This window comes from Scleropages formosus, chromosome 5, assembly GCF_900964775.1.
Source record: "Scleropages formosus chromosome 5, fSclFor1.1, whole genome shotgun sequence".
NCBI classification, from domain to species: Eukaryota; Metazoa; Chordata; class Actinopteri; order Osteoglossiformes; family Osteoglossidae; genus Scleropages; species Scleropages formosus.
In genome coordinates, this window is record NC_041810.1 from 34,064,412 (window position 1) to 34,090,821 (window position 26,410).

Consider the following 26,410-nt stretch of genomic DNA (forward strand, 5'->3'; position numbering starts at 1 on the left):
CTCTGGGAAAAATCACAGCAGGGTGTTGAAGAAGAAACTATGATAAATTAAGTTTTCAAGGACAAACAATGCAGGTTCAATTCTGACCATCTAAAGTAATTACCCTCACAAGGATTTTAGAGATGATGGTCAGAATGTACTAGTTTTGTACTAGAGAAGGCCTGTGTTCTTATGTCCTAGGGTATTTTGTGGGATGTGTGGAAGAAGGATGGAGTGCTGTGTCTATTTGTGCATGCTTCTCATTGCCTGTATTTACAAAGTAAGTGTCCACAAGTTGAGTGCAGTCATCATGAGCATTAGATTCAATCAAATTTTTGTCTTTGGTTTGGTTTTCTTTTAAAATTTTTGTGTTTTCCATGGGTGGTCTATTAAATTTTAGTCAGTGTTTCCAGAGAATCTTTGTTTAAGACATTATGGGTTCATTGCCTTCCTCTGGAGTGATGTCCTGCTGTGTCTCGTGCAGTGAAAATGAAGGACATAATTTCCCAGGAAGCTGAGCAAAGTAAAGCAGAATGAAGTTGACTTACAGAGTGTCAATAGTGAACTTAGGAAGCTTTCAAACATGGAAGGAAGGAAGCAGCTTTACTGATTGTGTAAGCAAGTTTGAAGAAAAGTTCATGGAAGTAGCGACCAGGATCTCTACTGTCGAAGACACCGCTAAATCAAACGATGCCCTGAGACAAAAAATGAAGCATTAAAAAAAGTTGACAAGCCTGAAAATAAGTTCTGACAAAACAATCTCAGAATTGTGGGTCTGCTGGAGAATGCTGAAGGAAATAATTCACTCAGGTGATTTCTGCAGATCCAGCTTCCATCTTGGATTGGGCTGTCTGCCAACTCCCACCAGTGAGCCTGGACAAAACGCTTGCCCGAGGACTACATTGATGATAAAGAGTATATCCTTGGAGCTGCTAGGAAGAAACTTTATATCAACTTCGGAGAGTCCTGTCTGCAGAAATTCTCCCAAAGCGACAAAAATTCAGCGCCATCGTAAGTGAAATCTCCACATGCTGAATGTACTGCGGGTTTGCTTTCCCTGCCCAGCCTAGATATGTCCACAAAGGAAAGATATACTTTCTTGACAGGTCAGAGAAGGCAAGCTCTTTCCTGGCTTCCCTGGGAAACTGAATAAGGCTGTTCTAAATTACAGTCTCAGATGATATCTCTTTTCATCCTTTGTTTTGTTGTGTTTTAAGGTATGTTAATTGATGTTCAAAGTTTCTTTATGGGGCTTTTTTTGTTTTATTTAGTCTAGAGTGGGTTTAGGGGGTATTTGTGCAGCTGAAGATGTTGGGGTGCAGCAAGAGGATATAGGTGTTTTCACCCTGCACACAATGCCTAGGTGGTGATCTACAGGTTGGGAGGGGGATGGTATTAGTCTCTGGTGTTTCAGTTTTTTGTTGGCTTTGTTTTTTCGTCTTACTGTTGCACTGGATCGCACCTTTCAGTTTGCATTCTTTTTATCAATATGGTAGATGGTGTTACTGGGGCTATCCTGTTACTTTATGAAATAAAGTTTCACAAAAAATGTTTATCAGGTGTTTGAGAGCAAGTGTTTATTAATTCTTTGCCTGTTGGCATTATAGGTAAAACAATTGGACTTGTGGGGGTGGCAGAGAGTAACATTGCAAGAGTGGACATATCTTGGTAGGTGGGGTAACGCACAGGACTGGAAGCTGCTGGCCGATGTGGGCAAACAGCTCCAGATGCCACAAGTTATAGTGGTTACTTCACTGCATCCAGATATGGTGTTATATTTGGAGTGTGAGCAGATCGTGTGGTTTGTACAATTAACAGTGCCGTTTGAGAATGCTATTGGGGAGGCATATGAGTGGAAATTGTTAAAGTTTGCAGATCTGGTGGCAGAGGAAACACACCGGTAGAGGTAGGTGTTAGGGGGTACATGGCTAACTCACTACATCGTTGCTGGGGGAATTTGATGTTAGAGGCTGTTCATTAAGGGTGGCAGAGAAGGACCTGTCTGAGACTACTGAGGAGGCAAGTCTAGCTAGTGTTGAGAAGAGAGAAGGTACTGAAGGTTGAGAAGGTATTTCAAGCACGATGGACACACTTTTATTTATTTATTGATATGAAGATCAAGTCAGTTTTTTTGATGTGCAATCAAGTGATTTCAGTTCCTAAAAAGTAAAACCACTTAAAGATATGGCACAAAGCATTCAGTTCAATTCTGTTTATTTTTATAGAGTGCACTTCTCACATAGTGACACAGAGCGCTTTAACACAGGAAGAAAACATGAATCTACGTTTGATAAATTTCAAGTCCAAGTCAAGTTCAAGGACTCACTGCTTCCCTGATCTCATATGTGTGTAAAAAATGCATATGTGTTTCTTATATTTTATGACTTTTAACAAAGAATTTGTTTAATAATGGAAAGGCCTATATGCAACTACTTGTATAATGTACACTGGTTCATACATTATAGTGGTATGTGACTAATTGACTGTACCCAATAATGACATGTCTGCATCCAAATCATGACAAACTATGGCTCACCACATCAATGGGTTGGTCACTCCTGTGGAAACCATCTTAAGAACAAATTTTTAAATTTTATTATGAATATTATAATTATTGGACTCACAATCATTAGCACTTCAGAGCCTATCCTGGAAGTAAAAGGCTAAACAGGGTGCACCCTGGACAGGATGTCAGGCCATTGTAGTATTACTATTGGAGTGTGTTGATTTTCTATGTGCATTCCACTTTAAGGAATAGAGTCAAGCACAAGGACCAAAGACAGGTGAGTTGTGGACCCAATTGTGGGTTGGTTTTTATTCTCGTGAATCAGGTTCAAAGGGCAAAGCAAGATCACGGTCAGGAACAAGCATGGGTACTTTCCAGGGGCAACCATGGCAAGGCAGGCAATCCAACTCAGAGGTCAAAGAACAGGCAATAGTTGGGCAGGGCACCAGAACAACTAGGGAAATTGCAAGAATCTACATCCAGTTGTGGATGTGGAGCCTCTTTTATCCCTGGTCTTCTTGATTGGATGCAGGTGTTGCTGCTTTGCTCATTCCCAGGGGTGTGACAAATAGTTTGAAATTTCTCTTTGCTGGGCTTATCTGGCAGGAAAATTATCCTATATCCATTAGATTAAAAACTTAACAATGATATAATCTCTTGTTAAAGCAGATAATGAACACTTTAATACATAATACTATTGCATTAAAGAATATGTAGTTTTTTTTTCCAGTTCAAAGATATTCTGTGTGTGATGTTTACCTGTGTGTCCCTTGAACCAGTTCACAATGATCATTGTGGCCTCTGGCCAAAAATGTTTGAACAACACTAGTTTAATTAAAAGGTTATGAGTATATTGTCAGTCATTCCACTGTGCTGTGGTGGCCACGGCCAGGCAGTAACGATCACAGAAACATCCTTACACTAGCTTAAATAAAGCCTTAACCATGTGACCAAATGGAGATCATAGTGTCACTCATTCTTACTGCATATAGATTAATCAGCCAAATTATCAAAATATGAATATACAAATGATTTTGTGTCTTCTAAAAAATACATTTCTGTAGCCCGTTTACAGTGCAGACTACGCTAGACACTGTAGGGCGGAGAGATCTGGAAGCAGACGCGCCTATTACAGTACAGTACGTCTCTGCGCTTCTCTTTCACTCACAATTTCTTTTGTACATACTTTAGATAAATTTTGTTTATTGATTTTTTTTGTTCTGTAAATCAAAAATTGGATCATGGATGCTAAGCCAACAGCTGCTACTAACTAAAGCTCAGTATCATATTGATGCATATCTGAAACTTTTATAATTGTATGCAAAACTAAAATTTTCATGTGACTAAACAAAATCAGTTTTGTGGTGTCAGGAGTGTCCTATGTCACATTCTGTAATTGCACAGGTTTAGAGCACGAGATACTCTACGCTTCTAGGACAGTTAAGATTAAAATGTGGATCAGATTGATACTCTTACGGCTACCAGTACTGTTGCTTTGGGACACGATGCTAACGGTGTGAACGGAAATGAAGTGATTCACGTTACGATCGCGTGGGGCGCTGCTCATTCCTTTACCCCAACATTCATTCCATTGAATTAACTCTCTTTCAGTACCTAGCTTTCTGAAAATTGCATCATTATTTACTTCCTTATATCTCTGTTTATGAGATTCATTTTTGTTTGTGTTCCTATTATTCCCACTGATAATGCTGTAATATTATGTTTGGTTTGTTGTTCAGTACAGGAATTTTTTTAAATAAAGTTTTGTTTTTTTTAATACTGAAAATATTGCTGGTGCAGCATGCCATGATAATATCATGACGACATAATCAGATAGCCTAGTAAAAAAGTAACTTTTTTAAATGTAAGTTACGTATATAAAAGCTAACCAAACAAAATCATTGATTAATGAAGCATTTATATTAATGGTTTAACCTGTCTGTTACGTCACAGTTGAAAGGTCATGAAACCGGATGTTCCGTGCAGCACCACATGGATCGCTTCTCAGAGGTGTATATAGCGAGTTTTTATGGGAACTTCGGTGTAAAGTGTTCCTGCTTCAGCTCAAAGTACATATCCGAATAATAAGTAGGAGTTTATTTTAAAGTGTTTAAAATATTATACAATTGAGAAATGGACAAAGTTTTTGCAAAAAAAGCTCTAAAAAAAGCACGAGGTTCAGAAAATGAACAGTTCGAGTTCGCTGTTAAACGAAAGAAAGGTTTATCTGCATTGGGCGAAAAAGAAAAGTATGAGGAGCTTCTCGAAAACCTAGTATTTGGTGCAGAAGATGAACTGGTGGAGCGACTCAATGCAGAAGTAAGAAATGCCACACTTCCTCTGCAAATTTTTTTTTTTTTTAAATTATGTAAAACTAAAAGAAACGGGCCCGGGCGTGTGTCCGATCGAAATTTAAGCTAAGAAGTCTCTCTCTTCTCTTGTTGCTTTTTATTTCAGTTATTTCAAATTTGGACCAAGTCAAAGTTTTTGATCATTTTTCGCGGAATGTGAAATGTCATCATGATCATGTCTAATGTTAGTTTACTTCGATTGAGGCACATGATTAGTCTGCTAGTGTGAACTTTCTGGTACTGATATTAGAGAATAGGAATGGAATGGTTACAAAGATGATGTCGTACGTGCCGAACCGAACGTGTTTTGTTTTTTTAAATGAACAATTTAGACTACCGTCTTGTACTGAGGATATTGAATATGCAATATGTATCGCGGTTTTAGTGGTAACGTTGCTAACAGTGGAAATACACACATCATATGTATGTTATGTTCAGCCAAAACTAATCCGCGTGACATTTGAAAGCAGACACTTACTAGTCACTTGGGGAAAAAATAAACCAGGAACTGTGCGTGAAACTGCAAAGTTTTTTTTCATAATTATCAAATGAAATTTTTGTGTTCCGGCTGTGTTGTGTGAATAATTGAAACTAGGCGTAGCTCACTTTCTGTGATTGACTTCTTCTTTTTCACAACTCATTTTTAAATCATTGTCTGCATATGCTTATTTTTATGTTTTTTCCTTGTGTCTTGATCATTATATATGACTAACAGTTATGAAACAGTTTAACAGTGGACAGACCTTGTGTCATGTAGGAAACCCTGGGATTTCAACTATGATAATTAGTTTAGGACCAAGTGATGTGTATAAAGTCAGAAACAGTACACCCAGTTGATTTTCACTGAAGCTGCATTTGGAAAATTGGTGGGTGGGATGTGCTTTACAAGGATAAACAGTAGAAGAAACCTTTTCACTCTTCCTATATTGGCATGGAATACTGACAATAGAACACTCAAGTCCCTGCATTTATTTTATATAACCTAAATTTTAATTTAGTCCAGCAATTCTTAGCTGGGGGGGTGCAGTGGTGCAGTGTGATTGGCAGGGTCCCGCTCTCTGGCAAGTCAGGGGTACAACTCCTGCTTGGGGTGCCTTGTCATAGACTGGCATCCCGTCCTGGGTGTGTCCCCAAACCCTTCAGCCTTACGCCGTGTGTTGCCGGATTTGGCTCCGGTTCACTGTGGCCCTGCTTCACACTAGCGGTTTTAGCCTCTGTGTGTGTGTGGATTCTTAGCCTAGTTAAGATTTTAGGGAGTTCATGGACTTCTTGTTATGGGGTGGGGGGGAAATCTGCATTTTCACTGACTTCTAGTTGTAATCCTATGTATTTTTTATGCATTTAAATACATTATTCTGAAAAGTGATCCGTAGGCTTCATCTGGCTGCAAGAGGTCAGTGTCATAAAAACAAGTTTAAAAAAAAAAAAAAAAAAACTTCAAACTTATCCAAAATGCTATAGGGTAGCCAGTCTTTTTCACTATATTTAAAATACATGGAAATTTGGATTTTTTTTTTTTTTGTATTTAAACTTTTTTTGCCTTTGAGGTGAACTTTTTTGGCAAAAGAAGAATCAGATGAAGGGATCAGTTCAGCATATGTGCTGAATAAATTGTAAGTTATGGGTTTTTTTGTACATCTTTATTATACAGGCATCCCTTGAGTTTCGGACTCTCTGAAATTTAGCATAACAGCTGTTGGCTTTTAACATGCAGTTTTTTTTTTTTTACAGAACGAAAAAAATGTCAGTAACAAAATTTATCTGAAGCATGTCCAAAAATAATTTAGAATTTGTGTGCTATGTGAGTGAATGAAGTTGAGATCTACTGTAGTAGATGCATCTGCTTCCAGATCTCTCCACTTATCTGTGTGTTAAGAATGTGTTACTTTAAGAATGAGTTTTTTTTTTTTTTTATTATTATTATTTATTTATGTAAAGAGAATGGGAAGTTTATAAAATTGCGCAAGAGTTTCTTTTGGCCATATTAGGTTTCTTATTTAATGGAACGATTATGCAGATAACATTTAGAAGGAAAGGTTTTGCTAAAGGGTCTTTTTGGGTTATGCATTTTGATAAGCACAACATGCTTAATGTATCCCTTATGGGTTTATAGGTAGTCCTATGGGAAATGATCAATTAAAAAGGAAAAGTGAGAATTGCTTCAGAGAACTGCTCTAGGTTTTCCAAGCACAGTCTGGATGCAGGACAGCAGAGCTAACAGCTGTAATGCTCTTTTTTTTGTTGTTTTGAGAGCTACAGTTTTTCTCCAAAGTAAAGTACATTGAGGCATTTCTGTATAGAGTCACAGTGTGTCAAATATTCATCAATGGCAAGAGGTCATAGAGAAACAAACACCACCAAGATAGTTGAACCTATCAGCATGAAACTTGCCCTAATTTTTTATTTTGTGTCTTGTATGTAAAGTTTGGCACAGCAAATGCTGCTGCTGTCTCCCAACATCTGAATGGTGTGAGTGAACACGGGTTCAATCCCTGGTCAGTCCTTGTCGGATTTGCGTGTTCTTTCCGCGTTTGTGTTGGTTTCCTGCTGGTGCCTGAGGTGATTTCGCACAGTGCAAAGACATAGTGGCAGCGTGAGTGAAATTCCCCGTGGGGGTTATAAAGTTTATATTATTACTGTTGTTAAGTTTTTTTTTTTTTTTTTTTTTCCTTTTCCTCCTCCTCCAAATAGTCCCTGTGTGAAATAATTTAGCTACCATAAGTCAATTGATCAACTATTTTAGAATTTTAATAGCATTTCAAATTGTGATAATGTTCAGTAGTAGTTATTTCTACAATCTTGTCCAAAATGAAAATGTAAAAATTTGCAATGTCACTCACACTTAATTTAACTTGTAGCGTGATAGTCCATTTTTGTCCTGTGATTTCCATTGCTGCGTTTAGCAGCATTTTTTTTAAGCCAGGTGCAGCACAGTTAATTATATGTTGAATTTGTTTGGTTAAATAAAGATTTGGTGTGTTGCCTGATTAGCTGTATCAAAACTTGTCTTAAAGCATGAACACAGTGCATATGGAAACTTGCTAGAGGAGGACTCTAGCGATTTGGAGTCTGAGGCTGAAGTGGGACTTAAGGTATCTCATGCAAAGAAAGCTGTGTGGGAAGATGAAGATGATGGACTGGATGAAGCGTAAGTACTTTTGGCAATGTTAATATTTACAGTAAGAGTAATATATTAATGTAAAACATTAATAAATGTAGACATTCAGTTTTTGTTTATTTAGTAGAGAATTTTCTCCAAAGCAGTGTACAACTGTGTAAACGTGCATTTTGCAACAGATAAGGAGCTTTTGACATTTAAACATTGCAGTGAAAGTTTATGCTGTAATGTACAAAAAGTTAAGACTACAGTCTGCTTATGAAGCTGTTTTCTTGTTTCTTTTATTCACTCTGCCAGAGAGGGTGAGATTCTTCTCAATCACAGAGGCTTTGTGAAGGGTGAAAATGAGAAGAGTCTTTCCAAGGAGAGACTACAGAAGAGACTCAAAGAACAGTGAGTTCAGACAGTTTGTGTATATAAATGTTCTTCTCTGACTTGTAGTTGAAACGAAAGGAAAATTTATTGTGTGTGTGTGTGTGTGTGTGTGTGTGTGTCAGGTTCCGGCGAGCAATGGGTGGAACTCCGTTATGGGCAGAGGAAAGCTTGAAGAAAAGCAAAGGAAGCACCAACACAGGTTGAAAACTAAATATGTAATTTTTTTTGTAACTTGTAGAATTTAGACAGTGATATATGTAATACATGGGTGTAGATATTTCATGACCGTAGAGGCTGCATTCTAAGAAAGAGCTTTATAGTTGTTAAACTATTTTAACACTTTTGAAGGAGGTAATTTATTTGCAAATATGCTTTATTTTTGTTATATATTTACTGCCCATGGTTCTTCAAATTAGCAAACAAGTTTGTTTTTTAAAGATACAAACTTTAAATGTTTTAAAGAAATATTCATATTTTTGGTGGTTCAGCATGTACTGCTAGTGTTTGAGTTCCTGGGCTATGGGTTTCCACATGGGTTTATATGGAGTTTGCATAAACCCCCTGATGCATAACTTTACCGATCTCACATGAACCTGCCACCCATGGTCTCCTGCCTCTGCGACTAAATCTGTATACGTTAACATTTTCCCTTCCCTCTCATATGGCTCATATGCCTCCCCAGTAGCGTTCTCAAATGGCACTGTTAACTCTACATTTATACTGCCAACAAGCGTAGAATTCACCGACAAATGCTTGTTCTGAAAAACACCTGCTAAACATTTAAGTACTTGATTATAGCGCCAAGCTAACCTTACATCCCAACAAGATGTCCCTCAGTGTTGCCACACCACTACACAACTTACAACCATTACCTCCTTGTATCCTGCTCCAACAACGAACTTAATGCTACATGCCTCCATAGCCGACACATTTTGCCAGCATTGCTTCTGCTTCTCCATTCCCTTTCAATTCACATACTGACCCTGCTTTACCAGTGTAACCGCCTTTGCTTGCCTTGCCTCTTCCTGCTCCTGAACATGCTCAAAAACCAACTGTTGCATCTGGCCAGAGCCAAACCCCGCCTTCCTTCTCTGCACGTGACCAAACACATCCAACCACTACAGTGCCCCTTTTGCGCCCTGGGCTGTCTCTCTAGGGTTCCACCCCCTGCCTGTCCTTAAAGACGGTGCTACTTTTCTCAATCATTGTTCAAAGCTTTTATGGCTTTAAAATTTTAAGCAGCGGCCTTCTGGTGTCAGTTGTGTTCATTGACGAGTCACTATTTGTCTGTACAGTGGAGGGTAACTGAGAATAACCCAAATTTGTTGTTTAAGAATAGTGCAGGTTAATCTGCATCTTTAGAAATGGATATCTCATTTATTTCTGAAAATACACACGCACGCGCGCGCGCACATTTTCTGAACCGCTTGTCCCATACGGGGTCGCGGGGAACCGGAGCCTACCCGGCAACACAGGGCGTAAGGCCGGAGGGGGAGGGGACACACCCAGGACGGGACACCAGTCCTCCACAAGGTACCCCAAACGGGACTCGAACCCCAAACCCACCAGAGAGCAGGACTCGGTCCAACCTACTGCGCCACTGTGCCCCCCTTTTTCTGAAAATACTCAAATTATAACAAAATCTGTCTTCTGACTACAGGCAGTTCCCGGATTACAATCGAGTTCTGTTCCTAAGTCGCTTTAAATCGAATTTTTACATAAATTCGAACAGTTAGGGAAGACTTGTTTGTCAGTTAGTCAAATGTTTGTCTTAGTATATATGATATATTGTGTACCTTTGTATGCATAATAAACATTAAAGAAACGCTTCTGGATACACTCGAACATCTTTAATATAACAATACAGTAAATACAATGTAGTCATATAATGATAATAGCAATAATAAATGTAACCACAGTGTTTATAATAGAGAGCGAGAAAGGACGAGGGGCGAGAGAGAATGTGTGTGTGTAGGTATAAAAAACATTCAAGAAACTTTCATGTTCGCTTTTCCAATGTTTGTTGGCGTTTCACCTTTTTCCAGTCGCTTTTTAAATTTCCACTTTAGTTTTAATTGTGATGGTTTTCCTTTTCTTTGATGCATCACATTTACATTTTGGTGCCATGGTTTGGAGGGTAAAAATAAAAAAAAAATTTTTTTTTTTTTTTTTTTTTTTTAAAGCCAAATACATTAACACATGGCACTGTTAACAACATCATGGCCTGACTGAAAAGAAGGAAGTCTTTGTCCTACCTTGGGCTCATGAGCCGACAAACCACTGTGAGCATGCAATGTTTTGATGTGCGTCGCCAAGTAGCGCCTGTTTGTTATTACGAATCATTGTATGCACCTTGAATTTTTAATATAGCATGCTTTGCGGGGAGGGGGTTGGTTCGTAACAATGGGTTTTACGCAAGTCGGACGTTTGTAACCTGGGGACTGCCTGTACAAGTTTAAAAAAAAAAAAAAAAAGCCATGCCCAAGAATTATGAATTTAATGGATAAAATTGTTTCAGTTGATAATGTAATCATTAGTAAATATGATATGCTGTAATCTTATTTTTTTCCAAGGAGATGAAGATGAAAGCTTGTTCTGCAGCACTGGAAACTTTCTGACAAAGTCAGAAAGCCTTCCTAAAGGAATTATACAGGTAACCTAGACATGCAAAGCGCAATGTATTAAGCAAAGCCAGAACATTGTTTTTACAAATATTTAATGAGCAAAGTATGGCTTTAAATTGTGACTTTATTGGAATAATTTGGATTCACTGTCTTTGGACTGTTACTGCTACTTTTTACCTGGAGCATGTCGGATGGGCAAGTTACGCAGTTGTCCGTAGTTTATGAATTTATACTGTTTATCGTAGTATAACCACTCTCTCTGGTTATTTAAGTTATTTACTACACATTTTCCTGAAATATCTGACAAAAGTAAGTTTTTTTTTTTTTTTTTTTTTTTTTTTTTTTTTTTTTTTTTTTTTTTTTTTTTCTTCTCCCCCTCCCCCCCCCCCCTCCCCTCCTTTTTTCTATTGTTTCTGTGTAACTGGGGATTGTCAAATTTGCTCTTGATATCAAGCTTTAACACACATTTCAGTCACATCCATTTACACTGATAGCATCTTAAGGAAACTGCATAATAAGTCTGATAAATAGGCTGTACTTCATAATGAAAAAGATGAATTACAGTAATCTCTCAACATCACTGTAAGTGATGCATTCAGTTTTAAACTTCAGAGTTTTTCATTCCTAAATTTGGACTGTACTTGATTTTATACCTGATATTTAGAAAACAGAAAAGCATTACTGGTTTACTACTGACAGTTCTACCTACTGGAGTGGCCACAGCTTTGTACAAATTACTGCAATGTCTTGCACCGCTTTTCTTGCAATCAATGGAAAGAAAATTTTTTTTTTTTTTTCTTCTTCCCCCCCCCCCCCCCCTCCCTTTTCCCCTAAGCTTACTGGTGGGAATATATAGAACAGTGGAAATTGTGTAAAAACTCACAGTAAATCATTTGTTTTAATTCTGTATAGATGAAGAGTTGCTTGAATGCCAACAACGACCGTCCCTCTGAAGCTAAGTTGAGCACTGTACAGTTTCACCCATCTGCACAAGTTGTCATGACAGCAGGGTTTGACCAGTCCATCTCACTTTTTCAGGTAATCAAAGCTTTTTTTGCATTGCTATTCAGTTGCAGGTTTAATTTAAAAAAGTTACTGTTTGACCAGGGTATATGTCTAACAATTGAATTAAACAAGTTCTCTGTTTGAATTTTATTTGACTGACCTTTTAATAACAAGTAATTGATAGTGTACAAAGATTGAAAAAAATGTCTGCTTTGACAAGGTTGATGGCAAAAGCAATCTGAAGATTCAGAGCATTTTCCTGGAGAAGTTTCCTGTCTTCAGAGCTCGCTTCAGTGCTGATGGAGAGCAACTGGTGGCTACTGGCAACCACAACAAACTCTTCTACATCTATGACATGATGGAAGGCAAAATAGTTCCCATAAAGGCTATCAGAGGTAAGAAAAAGATGCTCTGTATCTGGGGTGTGTGTTTTTTGCATAAATTTAGCCTACTGATTAAAGTAATTATAATTATTTTATGAAGTTCTCATCGTAATATCACCATACATGTGTGCGTGCATGCAGTGTATTGTTATGTATGTGGTATAGAAGCTGAATGATCAGGTTGTAGCAGCTTGTAACTTGTGGTCTGCTCTGTCAAAATCTCAGCAATTCAATGGGAAAAGTTATGAACTTTTTGAAAAGCTTAGACTTACCTTAAATTAAAAATACATTACGACTTTGAACATCTTATTAGCTTTGAGCTACATTACAATGAAAATTTAATGTAAAGTAGCTGAAAATGGAAATGCATTTTCCTATAAACTCCTGTTCGGTATTACCTGATGTATCCCATAACTATTCTGCAAGATTTGTAATTTTGTTATTGATCATGAACACTCAGAAATACCAGTCTTGAGCTGTCAGCACTGAGGAATGGAGCAAAATGAAAGTACAGGAGTGGGGAACTGTATTAGTCCATTGTGCTGCCAACCAATGGCTGGGTGTGGAAATGCATATTGCACTAGCTCGATGATACATTTTTGAAAATGGACAAGAAAATACAATTTAAAATTCAATAATCTGATGAATGTTTGTATGATCAAAAATTTATGATTTGAATGTTCATTAAACCATTGTCCCTTGTAATTGGTAATACTTGCCTATACTTGGGATTCTAACACCCAAACTTAACCTGCTATAAAGAACCATAAATGTTTGAATCAGAACGAGCTTTATTGCCAAGTATGTTCACACATACAGGGAATTTGACTTGGTGACAGAGACTTCCACAGCACAGACAAAATGACAGTGACAAGACAGATGAGAAGATAGAATATGTGAATGAAGGATAAAAAATATAAAGAACCCAATATACAAAAATAGTCACTAGACATTGTATGTATGTACAGGTATGTTCTATACAAATGCAAGGGAATGTGAGTAAGAGATATGATGTGATAAATGGATATAAATATAAATAGCGTTGTGTATTCCACTAGTTTACTCTCTAGGGGGGATTTAGCTGTTCATGAGGTAGATGGCCTGAGGAAAGAAACTTTTCTTGTGCCTGGCTGTCCTGGTGTTCAGTGCTCTGTAGTGCCTGCCAGATGGCAAAGGTTCAAAGAGGAAGTGGCCTGGATGTGAGGGGTCTAGAATGATTTTGCTAGCCCTTTTACTGACTCTGGACGAGTGCAGTTCTTGGAGAGCTGGGGGGGTTGTGCCGATGAGTTCGGACTGCAGGAAGAATATCTCCTGTAATCTTCTGATGTCTGATTTCGTAGCTGAGCCGAACCAGACAGTTATAGGAGTGCAGAGGACAGACTCAATGACTGCAGAGTAGAATTGCATTAGCAGCTCCTGTGGCAGGTTGAACTTCCTCAGCTGGCGAAGGAAGTACAACCTCTGCTGGGCCTTCTTCACAATGGAGTCTATGTGGAACTCCCACTTCAGGTCCTGTGAGATGGTAGTGCCCAGGAACCTGAATGACTCCACTGTTGCCACAGTGCTGTTCATGATGGTGAGTGGGGATAATGCTGAGGTGTTTCTCCTAAAGTCTATAATCATCTCCCCTGTTTTGAGCGTGTTCAGTTCCAGGTTGTTATGACTGTACCAGACAGCCAGCTCTTGGGCCTCCTGTCTGTAAGCAGATTCGTCACCATCCCGGATGAGGCCAATGAGTGTGGTGTCATCTGCAAACTTCAGGAGTTTGACAGAGGGGTCTTTAGCGGTGCAGTTGTTGGTGTACAGGGAGAAGAGCAGTGGGGTGAGCACAATCCCTGGGGGTGCCAGTACTGATCGTGCGAGTATTGGATGAACATTTTCCCAGCCTAACTAGCTGCTGCCTGTTTGTCAGGAAGTTGGTGATCCACCGACAGATGGAGGTGGACACAGAGAGTTGGGTTAATTTGGACAGGAGGAGGTGTGGGATGATGGTGTCGAGGCCGACCTGAAGTCTGCGAACAGGATCCTCACATGAGTCCCTGGTTTGTCCAGATGTTGCAGGATGTAGTGCAGTCCCATGTTGGCTGCATCATCCACAGACCTGTTTGCTCGATAAGCAAACTGCAGGGGGTCCAGCAAGGGTCCAGTGATGCCCTTCAGGTAGGCCAGCACCAGTCTTTCGAGTGACTTCATGACCACAGACGTTAAGACGACAGGTCTGTAGTCATTATGTCCTGTGATTTGGGTTTCTTTGGGATGGGTATGATGGTGGAGCATTTGAAGCAGGAAGGAACTTTGCACAGCTCCAGTGATCTGTTGAAGATCTTTGTGAAGATAGGGGCCAGCTGGTCAGCACAAGTTTTTAGGCAAGCTGGTGAGACACCGTCTGGGCCTGGTGCTTTCCTTGTCTTCTGTTTGCGGAAGACCCGACACACCTCCTCTTCACAGATCAAAGGTGCAGGTGGGGGGAGGGTGGGGGTTACTGGAGGTGTTAATTGATGTGTGGAGAGGGGGTCAGAATGGGTGTGGGGTGTGAGACAGGGTTTTTCAAACCTGCAGTAAAACTCATTCAAATCGTTGGCCAGTTGTTGAGTTGACATGGTGCTGGGGGATGGTGTCTTATAATTGGTGATGTCTTTCAGGCCTTTCCACACTGATGCTGGGTTGTTGGCTGGAAACTTTCTTCAGCTTTTCAGAGTAGTTACTCTTAGCCACTCTGATCTCCTTTGCCAGTGTGGTTTTTGGCCTGTTTATACAAGCCTCTCCCACATTCTTGTAGGTGTCGTCTTTGGCCTGACGAAGCTGTCTGAGTTTTGCAGTGAACCACGGTTTGTCATTGTTGTATGTTAAATGAGTCCTGGTAGGGATGCACATATCCTCACAGAAACCGATATATGTTACAGAGTCTGAGCTCATCCAGATTGCTAGCAGCAGCCTCAGAAACACTCTAATCACTGCACTCGAAGCAGGCATTTTTTTTTGCATTATTTCCTTGCAATAGTAAACACTTTTACAAAGCTTATGCTTTTATTCTTCTAAATTAATTTTTATATAACTTCTGTGTTATTGTAGGTTTGGATGAGAAGAAGGTTGGAGAGTTTGAAGTTTCTCCAGATGGGATGTTTCTTCTCATTATTGGGGCTTCTGGATATCTTCACTTGTTGACAATGAAGGTTGGCTATTGGATCTTTTCAACTTTGTCAGCTGGAAGAGCAATTTCCAGTTGCAACTGTATGGCTGCATGATGCTTTAATGATGGAGGGTTTTTAATTGGTGATTTAAATTGGTGCTTGGTTACTAATTTTTTCATATTGTCACATTTAATATTTTTTCATGTCTTTTTGTGCATTTTATGTCTTGTGGTCCTTTTATCCTAAAGGTGACGTTTGAAATCCTTGAAACACCTATTTTGTTTTAACTGTGTTAATTTTCTGTTTCTGCCCATTTTGTCTGTATGTGAAGGTTTTGATCGGTAAAAAGTCACCAATTTTTATTGGACTATAATCCGAAGTGTAAATTCTGCCTAAGCTATCTGTTGCTGATTAAATAAGAAGGAAAGTAAAAATACTTAGTCGTTTCATTGAAACAAGCTTTTTGCCTTTGAATCTTAATTTTATAGTGGGTCTGTTGGTTTTCATGAATTTGTGTATGTGTGTTCTGTTGAATGTTTCAGACAAAGGAACTAATTTGTAGCATGAAAATTGATGGGAAAGTTACAGGAGCAGCCTTCTCCTTGGATGGCAGCAAGATTTATACCTGTTCAGGTAAGAATAGTTCATATGCAGTCTTTTAATCTTATTGTTTTTATGTTTATTATAGCGTTTGAGGACATTTACAGAAACTCCATTCTCTAGATAAGAAAACTGAACGCATCTCGATGAAAAGGGTACACATGCTTGTGTGATGAATCAGCGCAGTCCTTATTGCTATAGGTGGCCATACAGACATCTTCCTTTTCGATCATGTTCCTTAGCTGCATTACTGCTTTGGTTAGGATATTCCCAGAGCTTGTAGTTATTGCATCAGTCAGATCCTTCTTCATATTGTAGGTTTGCCTGGCAAGATCTTCCATGGGGAGGCTTCCTTTCCCCTCATAGAAAATATGTGGTGATCTTTCCAGCTCGCTTTCCTCATCATTGGGTGATGCCAAGAGTTCATAGGTTTTTGAAGCCTAGATTTGAGGTCTTTCATGATTACAGGGCTTAGAATAAGTTCATTCCTGATATACGATAGTTCCTCATAGCCTAGTCTCTCTGCTTCTTCATACTCTACAAGCTTGGTTTGTTCTTTCCATCCCTGCATCAGAACTACCAGATCATTCTCCTTTTGTGTAATACTTATAACAGCATTTGTGGTAATGTCCCTCTGCACCAACAACATCTCTATTAATAAAAACTTGACCAAAGAATTCTTGCCTTTAAGTTTCTGCTTTGCAGATACTTTCATCGGCACATAACTCGACAGATAGGACAAAAGACCATCTAGTCCATTCAGATATTTTCTTGACTTATTGCAGAAAATGATTTATTTAACTCTTGAAGTAGTAGATGCATCAGTATACGATCTTCTAGAACATACTTTTGCAAGTTCATCATTGGTGCTCTTGGACAGGATGGGATCAAGCTTCTTTTTCATGGTGAAAATGCTGCAGCATTTCAATGATATTGCAGTTTTGGTATTTTTTCCTTCAGAGTTTTTGGATATTTCCAGAATGGGAGCATGTTGTCAGATCTCTGCAGCTCTGCGTAAAATGTTCCATTAATAGTTTAAAAAATGGAAAAGCCTGTGGCATTGACAGCATTCCTGCAGAGATGCTAAACATCCATCTAAATAATTCAACAAATACATTCACAGACCTCTTCCGAAGTATACGGGTAAAAAAGAGGCAATCCCTCATAATTGGTCTAAAGGACTTATTGTCAAACTTCCAAAGAAAGGAAAACTCAATTTCTGATAACTGGCGAGGCATCACGCTGCTTTCAGTTACATCAGATGTCTTTTGTAGAATTGATTCAGCTATTAACAGTAAGCTGAGATAAGAACAAGCAGGATTTAGGAATTGCAGAGGCTGCATAGAGCAGATATGCTCTCTGAGACACATCATGTAACCATCCATCCTCCTCCGCTTTTATCCGGGGCCGGGTCGCGGGGGCAGCAGTCCGAGCAGAGTCCTCCAGACTTCCCTCTCCCCGCACACCTCCTCCAGTTCCTCTGGGGAAACCCCAAGGCGTTCCCAATCCAGCCAGGAGACAGTCTCTCCAACGTGTCCTGGGTCTGCCCCGAGGCCTCCTCCCAGTGGGACATGCCCGGAACACCTCCCCAGGGAGGCGTCCAGGAGGCATCCGGAACAGATGCCCGAGCCACCTCAACTGGCTCCTCTTGATGCGGAGGAGCAGCGGCTCTACTCCGAGCTCCTCCCGGGTGACTGAGCTCCTGACCCTATCCCTAAGGGTGCGCCCAGCCACTCTGCGGAGGAAACTCATTTCTGCCGCTTGTATCCGCGATCTCATTCTTTCGGTCATGATCCAGAGTTCATGACCATAGGTGAGGGTAGGAACGTAGATTGACCGGTAAATTGAGAGCTTCGCCTTACGACTCGGCTCCCTCTTCACCACAACAGACCAGTACAATGACCGCATTACTGCAGACGCCGCACCGATCCATCTGTCAACCTGCCGCTCCATTTTTCCCTCACTCGTGAACAAGACCCCGAGATACTTAAACTCCTCCACTTGATGGAACAACTCCCCCTAACCCGGAGGGGGCAATCCACCTTTTTCCGACTGAGAACCATGGCCTTGGATTTGGAGGTGCTGATTCTCATCCCCGCCGCTTCACACTCGGCTGCAAACCTCCCCAGTGCACGCTGCAAGTCTTGACCTGATGAAGCCAACAGGACCACATCGTCCGCAAAAAGCAGAGACGAGAGCTCGCAGCCACCAAAACAGACACCCTCCGTTCCCTGGCTGCGCCTAGAAATTCTGTCCATGAAGATAATGAACAGAATCGGTGACAAAGGGCAGCCCTGGCGGAGTCCAACATGCACCGGGAACAGGTCTGACTTACTGCCGGCAATGCGAACCAAGCTCCTGCTTCGGTCATACAGGAAACGAACAGCCCGTAGCAGCGAGCCTCGAACCCCATAATCCCGAAGTACCTCCCATAGGATGCCACAAGGGACACGGTCGAATGCCTTCTCCAGGTCCACAAAACACATATGGACTGGTTGGGCAAACTCCCACGAACCCTCCAACACCCTAGTGAGGGTATAGAGCTGGTCCAGTGTTCCACGGCCAGGGCGAAAACCGCATTGCTCCTCCTGAATCCGAGGTTCGACTATCGGTCGGATTCTCCTTTCCAGTACCCTGACATAGACTTCCCCAGGGAGGCTAAGGAGTGTGATCCCCCGGTAGTTGGAACACAATCTCCGGTCCCCTTTCTTAAAAAGAGGGACCACCACCCCGGTCTGCCAGTCCAGAGGCACCCTTTCCGAACTCCACGCAATGCTGCAGAGGCGTGTCAACCAAGACAGCCCCACAACATCCAGAGACTTGAGAAACTCGGGGCGGATCTCATCCACCCCCGGAGCCTTGCCACTGAGGAGTTTTTTGACTACCTCAGCAACTTCAGCCAGGGTAATGGACGAGTCCCCCTCCAAGTCCCCAGCCTCAGCTTCCTCTATGGAAGGCATGTCGGAGGGATTGAGGAGATCCTCAAAGTACTCCTTCCACCGCCTGAGGACATCCTCAGCTGAGGTCAGCAGCGCACCACTTCCACTGTAAACACTGTTGGTGGAACACCGCTTCCCCCTTCTGAGTCGCCGGGCGGTTTGCCAGAATCTCTTTGAGGCCGACCGAAAGTCTTCCTCCATGGCCTCACCGAACTCCTCCCAAGCCCGAGTTTTTGCCGCGGCGACTGCCAGAGCCGCGCTCCATTTGGCCCGTCGGTACCTGTCAGCTGCTTCAGGAGTCCCATGAGCCAGCCAGGCCCGATAGAACTCCTCCTTCAGCTTGACGGCATCCCTTACTTCCGGTGTCCACCACCGTGTTCGGGGATTGCTGCCGCGACAGGCGCCGGAGACCTTATGGCCGCAGCTCCGAACCACCGCCCCGACAATGGAGGCGCGGAACATAGTCCATTCAGACTCGATGTCCCCCACCTCCCTCGGGACCTGGTTGAAACTCTGTCGAAGGTGGGAGTTGGAGACCTCTCTGACAGGGGCCTCCGCCAAATGTTCCCAACAGACCCTCACTATGCGTTTGGGCCTGCCAGGTCTGTCCAGCTTTTTCCCCCGCCATCAAATCCAACTCACCACCAGGTGGTGATCAGTTGACAGCTCAGCCCCTCTCTTCACCTGAGTGTTCAAGACATATAGCCGGAGGTCAGAAGAAACGACTACAAAGTCGATCGACCTCCGACTTAGGGTGTCCTGGTGCCAAGTGCACTGATGGACACCCTTATGCATGAACATGGTGTTTGTTATGGATAAACCGCGACTAGCACAGAAATCCAATAACTCACCGCTCGGGCTCAGATCAGGGAGGCCGTTCCTCCCAATCACACCCCTCCAGGTATCACTGTCGCTGCCCACGTGGGCGTTAAAGTCCCCCAGTAGAACGACAGAGTCCCCGGTGGGAGCGCTTTCCAGCACGCCCTCCAGGGACTCCAAGAAGGCCGGGTACTCCACACTGCCGCTAGGCGCATAAGCACAAACAACAGTGAGAGACCGTTCCCTGACCCGAAGGCGCAGGGAGACGACCCTCTCATTCACCGGGGTAGACTCCAACACATGGCGGCTGAACTGGGGGGCTACTAATAAGCCTGCACCCGCCCGCCGCCTCTCACCTTGGGCAACGCCAGAATAGTGGAGAGTCCACCCTTGATCGAGAAGAGTGGTTCCAGAACCCAAGCTGTGAGTGGAAGTGAGCCTGACTATATCTAGACGGTATCTCTCAACTTCCCGCACCAGCTCAGGCTCCTTCCCCGCCAGTGAGGTGACATTCCAAGTCCCAAAAACCAGAGTTGGCGCCCGAGGTTTGGGTCGGCTGGGCACTCGACCCCGACCACCGCCCAAATCACAATGCACCGGCCCCTTACGGTTTCTCTGGCAGGTGGTGAGCCCACCGAAGAGCGGCTCCACGTCATGGCTTCAGACTGAGCCCGGCCAGGGCCCGTGGGCATAGACCAGGCCACCAGGCGCTCGCATGCGAGCCCCCCCCCCCCAGGCCTGGCTCCAGGGTGGGACCCCGGTGACCCCATACCGGGTGGGGTAAATGAAAGCCTTGATTTTTTTTTTTTTTTTTTTTTTTTTTTTTTTTTTTTTCTCCCCCCCCCTTTTTTCTTAAGGGGTTTTTGAACCGCGCTTTGTCTCATCTGTCATCCAGGACCTGTCTGCCATGGGAGACCCTACCAGGGGCATATAGCCCCTGACAACATAGCTCCTGGACTCATTCAGGCACTCAAACACACAATGCCTACAATGGAATTTTTATTTCCCCTGCCACTGTACTAACATTAACTGACTGCTTTTGAAACGCTTCTGCTACAACCCCATTTCCAAAAAAGTTGGGACAGTATGTAAAATGCAAATAGCAGAAAGCAGTGCCTTATAAATGCTCTTTTATCCATATTTAATTGGAAACAGTACAAAAACAAGATATGTAAAGTTTAAACTGATCAACCTCATTTATTTTGGTAAATATCCTCATTCTAAATGCAATTCGTGCAACACATTCTTAAAAAAAAGTTGGGACCAAGAGTGTGTTCACTACTGTGTTGCATCACATTTCATTTTAATAAAATTTCTCATTTTGGAACTGAAGACAGTAATTGTTATTTTGAAAGTGGGATTTATTTTTCCCGAACTACAGCTTGATACAGGACTTCATCTGCTCAGCAGTCCTGGGTTTCTGTTCTGGCATATTTTTTGCTGCTTCATGCACCACATCTTCTTTGTAAGAGACAGGTCTAGACTCCAGGCAGGTCACTGTAGCACTCTTTCAAAATGTGCTCAGTGTGGCTTTGCATTGTCTTGCCAAAATTAGCAGGGACATCCCTGAAAGTTATCTACAGTGCAATTCAAATTGAATTTACAAATACTGTCACAAAGTCACTTTTACCACTATTTTCAGGTTGGCCAAAGCTTAGCCATATATTTGTCATACAAATGTTATTTGATTTATTCACTGGTTAGTTAATAGAAAAACTTCACATAAGCTAGAATTTTTTTTATCTAAATTTTCACTTTTTTACTAATATATTTTAAATTTCTTAATCTGACATTTCGGAAAAACTCCCTATTAAACCTGACAGTTAACCAGTTTGTCTCACATCCATGTGCAGTATGTGTCAGCTTGTAGCCACTGTTGGCATTATATATCTCAAAAGGTCAATAATATGGACATCCCTTGACTTATTTATGGGTTACATACTGTAAGTTGAGCAAAATGCAACTTTTTAGACTCTTTTTTAGAATTAATTTAATTGAAAAAAATTTGCCTTCCTAATTAAAGGAGCACATTAAAGGCGGACAGGCTTTTGACATCTTTTCTCACCTAAAATAGAGGGTGGCTTTTTCAGCACATATATGGTAACTTATGTGTTAGAAGAAAAGGCAAGTATTTAGTTTTAGCACTAATTTATCCTGTTTTCATTGTCTCCAGGGAATGGTGGCCAGCATGCTCTGTGTTCAATGATTCTCGGATGTTATTTTCTGGTACATTTTTCTGTATCCGTGACTTACATACGACTTATTTTCTAGTGGTGATGGATGGGAATGACTTTCCTACTTGTTTTGCAGATGAAGGGGAGGTTTTCATCTGGGATGTGAAAAGCAGAAAATGCCTGAACAGGTTAACGGATGATGGTAGCTTGAAGGGAACATCAATTGCCGTTTCGAGAAGTGGACAGTATCTGGCATGTGGGTAAGTATGGTATCTAGATGAATTGTTGTGACTTCTGCTGCAGGCTGAAACTCCACTTTATTATTTCATGCATTTAAAAGCTGTTAAATCTTAATGCTTAAATTTTCAATTATGCTTTAAATGCTTCTGTAGAAATTGAAATATGATTGCATTTCTTTTTAAAATACTGCGTAGTAATTGACATTGATTACGAGTCCTTTTGTTGAAGAAAACTGTTTAGTCTGCGTTCTATTCAGTGAAAAGTTTTCTCTTGGAATCGAAGTGCTGCACTGTATCATAATTGACTAGTAATTCCTGGCTAGAGAAGGCTGTGTTTTAATCCAGTGCTAGTTGTTTGGCTTTAACCTGCATTACTGATACTGCTACTATGATGCATTGTCATAATAGTAGCCTGTCAGTAGTGCTGTCACTTCCAGCGTTGAAACAAGTAACGATAGAAATGTATACATGACATTCATTAACCAGTGTGATTGTTGTGTTGCCATCTTCCAGTATGACAACTGTGCATGCTTATTAAATAGCATATTTGTTTTTTTTTTTTTTTTTTTTTTTTTTTTTTTTATTAATGAAATCTGACCACTTCAAAATGTACCACATACATAGATGCTGCTTGGGAGAAGAGTTCTCCTGTATGGTGTTAGCAAAGCATCCTACCTCCAAACATTTAAAAAGAAAAACAGGAAAGTTTCAACATAAGACATCATTCAAAGATCTAGTACTCACAGAAATATCAAAAATATCTATCCGTTATCAGTAACTGATTTTTTGTTTTTAACGGCAGGGTCATGACTATCCAGAGCCAGTGCCGCAAGTATAGAGCATATGGCAGTGTACAACCTGGTTATGACACTAGTCCCTTCCAGTGCAATCACACACTTATTCACTCATACATACAGGTGGTTCCCGATTTACGATGGGGTTACGTTCCCTGAAACCTGTCATAAGTCAAAAATATCTTAAGTCAAAGATGCATTTAATACACACCTCTGTGTGACAAAATGGGAGATGCAGATCTCTGTCGCTGCCCAGCATTGCGAGAGAGTATCGCTCTGTGTATTGTTTGTCTGGGAAAAAAATTAAAAATTTGAAGTATGGTTTCTGCTGAAAGTATGTTGCCAGCTCACCACTGTATTGTCGGGGGGGAATTGCAAGACAAACCATTGTAAATTGGGGACCACCTGTATACATACAGATACTAAGGGCAATTTAGAGTCACTAGTACACCTGGAACACATCTTGGACTGTAGGGGGAAAAAAAAAAAATCACAGTACCCAGAGGAAACCCACCAAAACATAGGGAGAACATGTGACCTACACAGGTCAAGCTGGATTCAAGCCCACATCCACACTTAGCTCAAGATCTGTGAGGCATTAGTACCCACATTGTTGCCTTGAATCCAAAATATGTAGCTATTTATTGTTTATGCAACCACACGAAGAGCAGAAGCATACTCCACAGGTAAGGACTGTTCTTTTTACAGTTTATGGATCATAACATTAGTTTCCTTTTGTGTTTCAGGTCTCAGTCTGGTGTAGTGAACATATACTCCCATGATGCCTGTCTAAAGGAATCCACTCCCAAGCCTCTGAAGGCAGTCATGAACCTGCTAACACCTGTCACTTCCCTCTGCTTCAACCCCACCAGTGAAATTCTTGGCATTGCCTCTAATACAGTGGATGAAGCTATCAGACTGGTTGGTCATTTACATAGTTATTCAGTCAATTATTTCTTTTTTTACTCCCAGTGAAAAATTGCAACTTATCCTTTGGTCTAAACTGTGGAATGTGTACCAGTATTGCTGAACAAAAAGTAACACAAACCCCTGTTTCTTTCAGGTCCACATTCCCAGTTTTACAGCTTTTTCCAACTACCCAGTATTTAGACGAAAGACAGTTCACCTCCCACAGTGCATGGATTTTTCCCCCAATAGTGGCTTTTTCTCTGTAGCCAATGATAAAGGGAAAGCCCTGCTGTACAGGTACCAAACACATGCTTCATTTACTGTCAGGTTTCAATTACTTGAAAGTAAAGAGCACCGAATTATTCAAATTTCATATCAGCCAGTATATATAATGACATTGGGATAGTTTTTCTGGCGCGTCGTTCCAGTGGCAAAAATAATGTTCTAACTCATGTTTTTCTTTTACACCATTTTAGGCTGAAGCATTACAAAGATTTTTGAAGAAGGATCATTTTTCTCTACTCCTACTAAAAACTTTTTTGTACTTTTTTTTTTTTTGTAGTTTCTGTACAGGCCCTTCTTAATGTAAACCATATCTAAACTTGGAGAACTCAAATTTTGTTGAAATATATGGTAAAACAATGGGTATCAAGGTCATAATGTTACAGAAATGCTGGTTTTTGGCTCACTAATTTTAGATCAATACATTATGTTGAAAAAAAATAAAATTCAATGAAAATACCTGACAATTGATAATGTGACAATTTTTCAAGCACATGCACAGTTTAGTAAGGTCAGCAGACAAGATACATACTTATCCATTATTCTTGTGAAATTATTTTATGTATTTAATTGTAGAAGGCTTTTACATTTTTTCACTTGTCTGTCGGTTACTGTGTATAAACAATGGAACAAACCATTTTTTTTTCCTCCAGTCATACAAGAAAAGGTAGAAATTTTGAAAGGGTATGGTGGCTTTGGTGGGTTCAGCCTTAAACATGTCAACAGGCTTTTGAAAAACTAAGTACAGGTATCCCCTATTATACTAGCCTAATTTATTTCTGAAAATAGTGTATGACAGTCTAAAGGAGGGGGATTTTTTCCCTTATTTTAAACAAAGGGAAAATGACGCGTTCCTGGATTTTATGCACGTGCCCAAATATTTCTACAGACACCCTCCAAATACTAAAGTCCCTGAAAACAGTAATCAAAACAGCATATTAAACATAAAGGAAAGTAATCACCAAATTAGGGGAGAATTTTTCTAAAGTACTGTAAATACATAAATATACAAAAAGATGCACTACATTCACATTTAGATTCTTTACTCCAAAGTGGCGTACGTCTCAGAACAATACAAAGAGCTCATTACGCACATTTCTGAACTGCTTCTCCCATACGGGCTCGCGGGGAACCGGAGCCTACCCAGCAACTCGGCATAAGGGGTGCGGTGGCGCAGTGGGTTGGACCGGGTCCTGCTCTCCAGTGGGTCTGGAGTTCAAGTCCCGCTCAGGGTGCCTTGCGACGGACTGGCGTCCCGTCCTGGGTGTGTCCCCCTCCGGCCTTACGCCCTGAGTTGCCGGGTAGAGCTCATTACATCAACAGGAAATACTTGCATGCAGGTGATTCTTTACTCAATTTGTCTCATGCCAAGGTGCATGCAGTGCATTCAGAAACCCCTTCCTTTTACATATTTATGTTGCAGCCTTATGCTAAAATTGTTTAATTTACCCTCAATTTACATGCAGCACTCAATGACAAAGTAAAAACGGCATTTTTAAAAAAAAGTCACACTGATATGAGTACTCAAGCCCTTTTCTTAGTACTTAGGTGAAGCACCTGTGGAAACTATTACAGCCTCGAGTCTTTGTGAGGAACAATGTGACAAGTTGTGGACACCTGGATTTTTTTTTTCTCATCAGATCTTCTGAAACTGTATGAGGTTGGACAGTGACTGTCAATGGACAGCTATTTTCAGGTCACTCCAGAGATCTTTGATTAGATTCAAGTCCGGGCTCTGGCTGAGCCACTGAAGGATATTCAGAGAGTTGTCCCTAAGCCACTCTATTTGCTATGTGCTTAGGGTCATTGTCCTGTTGTAAGGTGAACCTTTGGCTCAGTCAGATTCATAGCATACCAAAACAAGTTTTCATTAAACATATGTGTACTTTGCTCCATTCAGCTTTCCTCACAAGCCTGACTTGTCTCCTTTTCCCTACCGCTGAAAAACAACCCAGTAATACACTGTTGGGATGGTATTGCACAGGTCATGAGCAATGTCTGGTTTTCTCTACACATTATGTTCAGAACTGAGGCCAAACAATTCAATCTTTGTTTCATCAGACATGACAATTTTGTTTCTCATAGTCTGAGAGTCCTTTAGGTTTCCCCCCCGAAAAGAGGCTTCTGTCTGGCCACTCTTTCCAGATCAGAGGAGTGTTATAGTGATGGTTGTACTTGCGAG

General features: G+C 41.1%; 1 protein-coding gene across 1 annotated transcript; it reads left to right on the plus strand.

The window, feature by feature from the left end:
* The first annotated feature begins 4,618 nt into the window (after positions 1 to 4,618).
* Positions 4,619 to 24,707, plus strand: utp18 (UTP18 small subunit processome component). Its single transcript, XM_018749663.2, has 13 exons — positions 4,619 to 4,804; positions 7,851 to 7,984; positions 8,252 to 8,347; positions 8,452 to 8,528; positions 10,903 to 10,982; positions 11,866 to 11,991; positions 12,179 to 12,353; positions 15,414 to 15,514; positions 16,015 to 16,105; positions 22,141 to 22,264; positions 23,784 to 23,958; positions 24,101 to 24,243; positions 24,423 to 24,707. The coding sequence occupies exons 1-13, from the start codon at positions 4,619 to 4,621 to the stop codon at positions 24,445 to 24,447; spliced, it is 1,533 nt and encodes a 510-aa protein (XP_018605179.2). The 3' UTR covers positions 24,448 to 24,707.
* Positions 24,708 to 26,410: the final 1,703 nt, after the last annotated feature.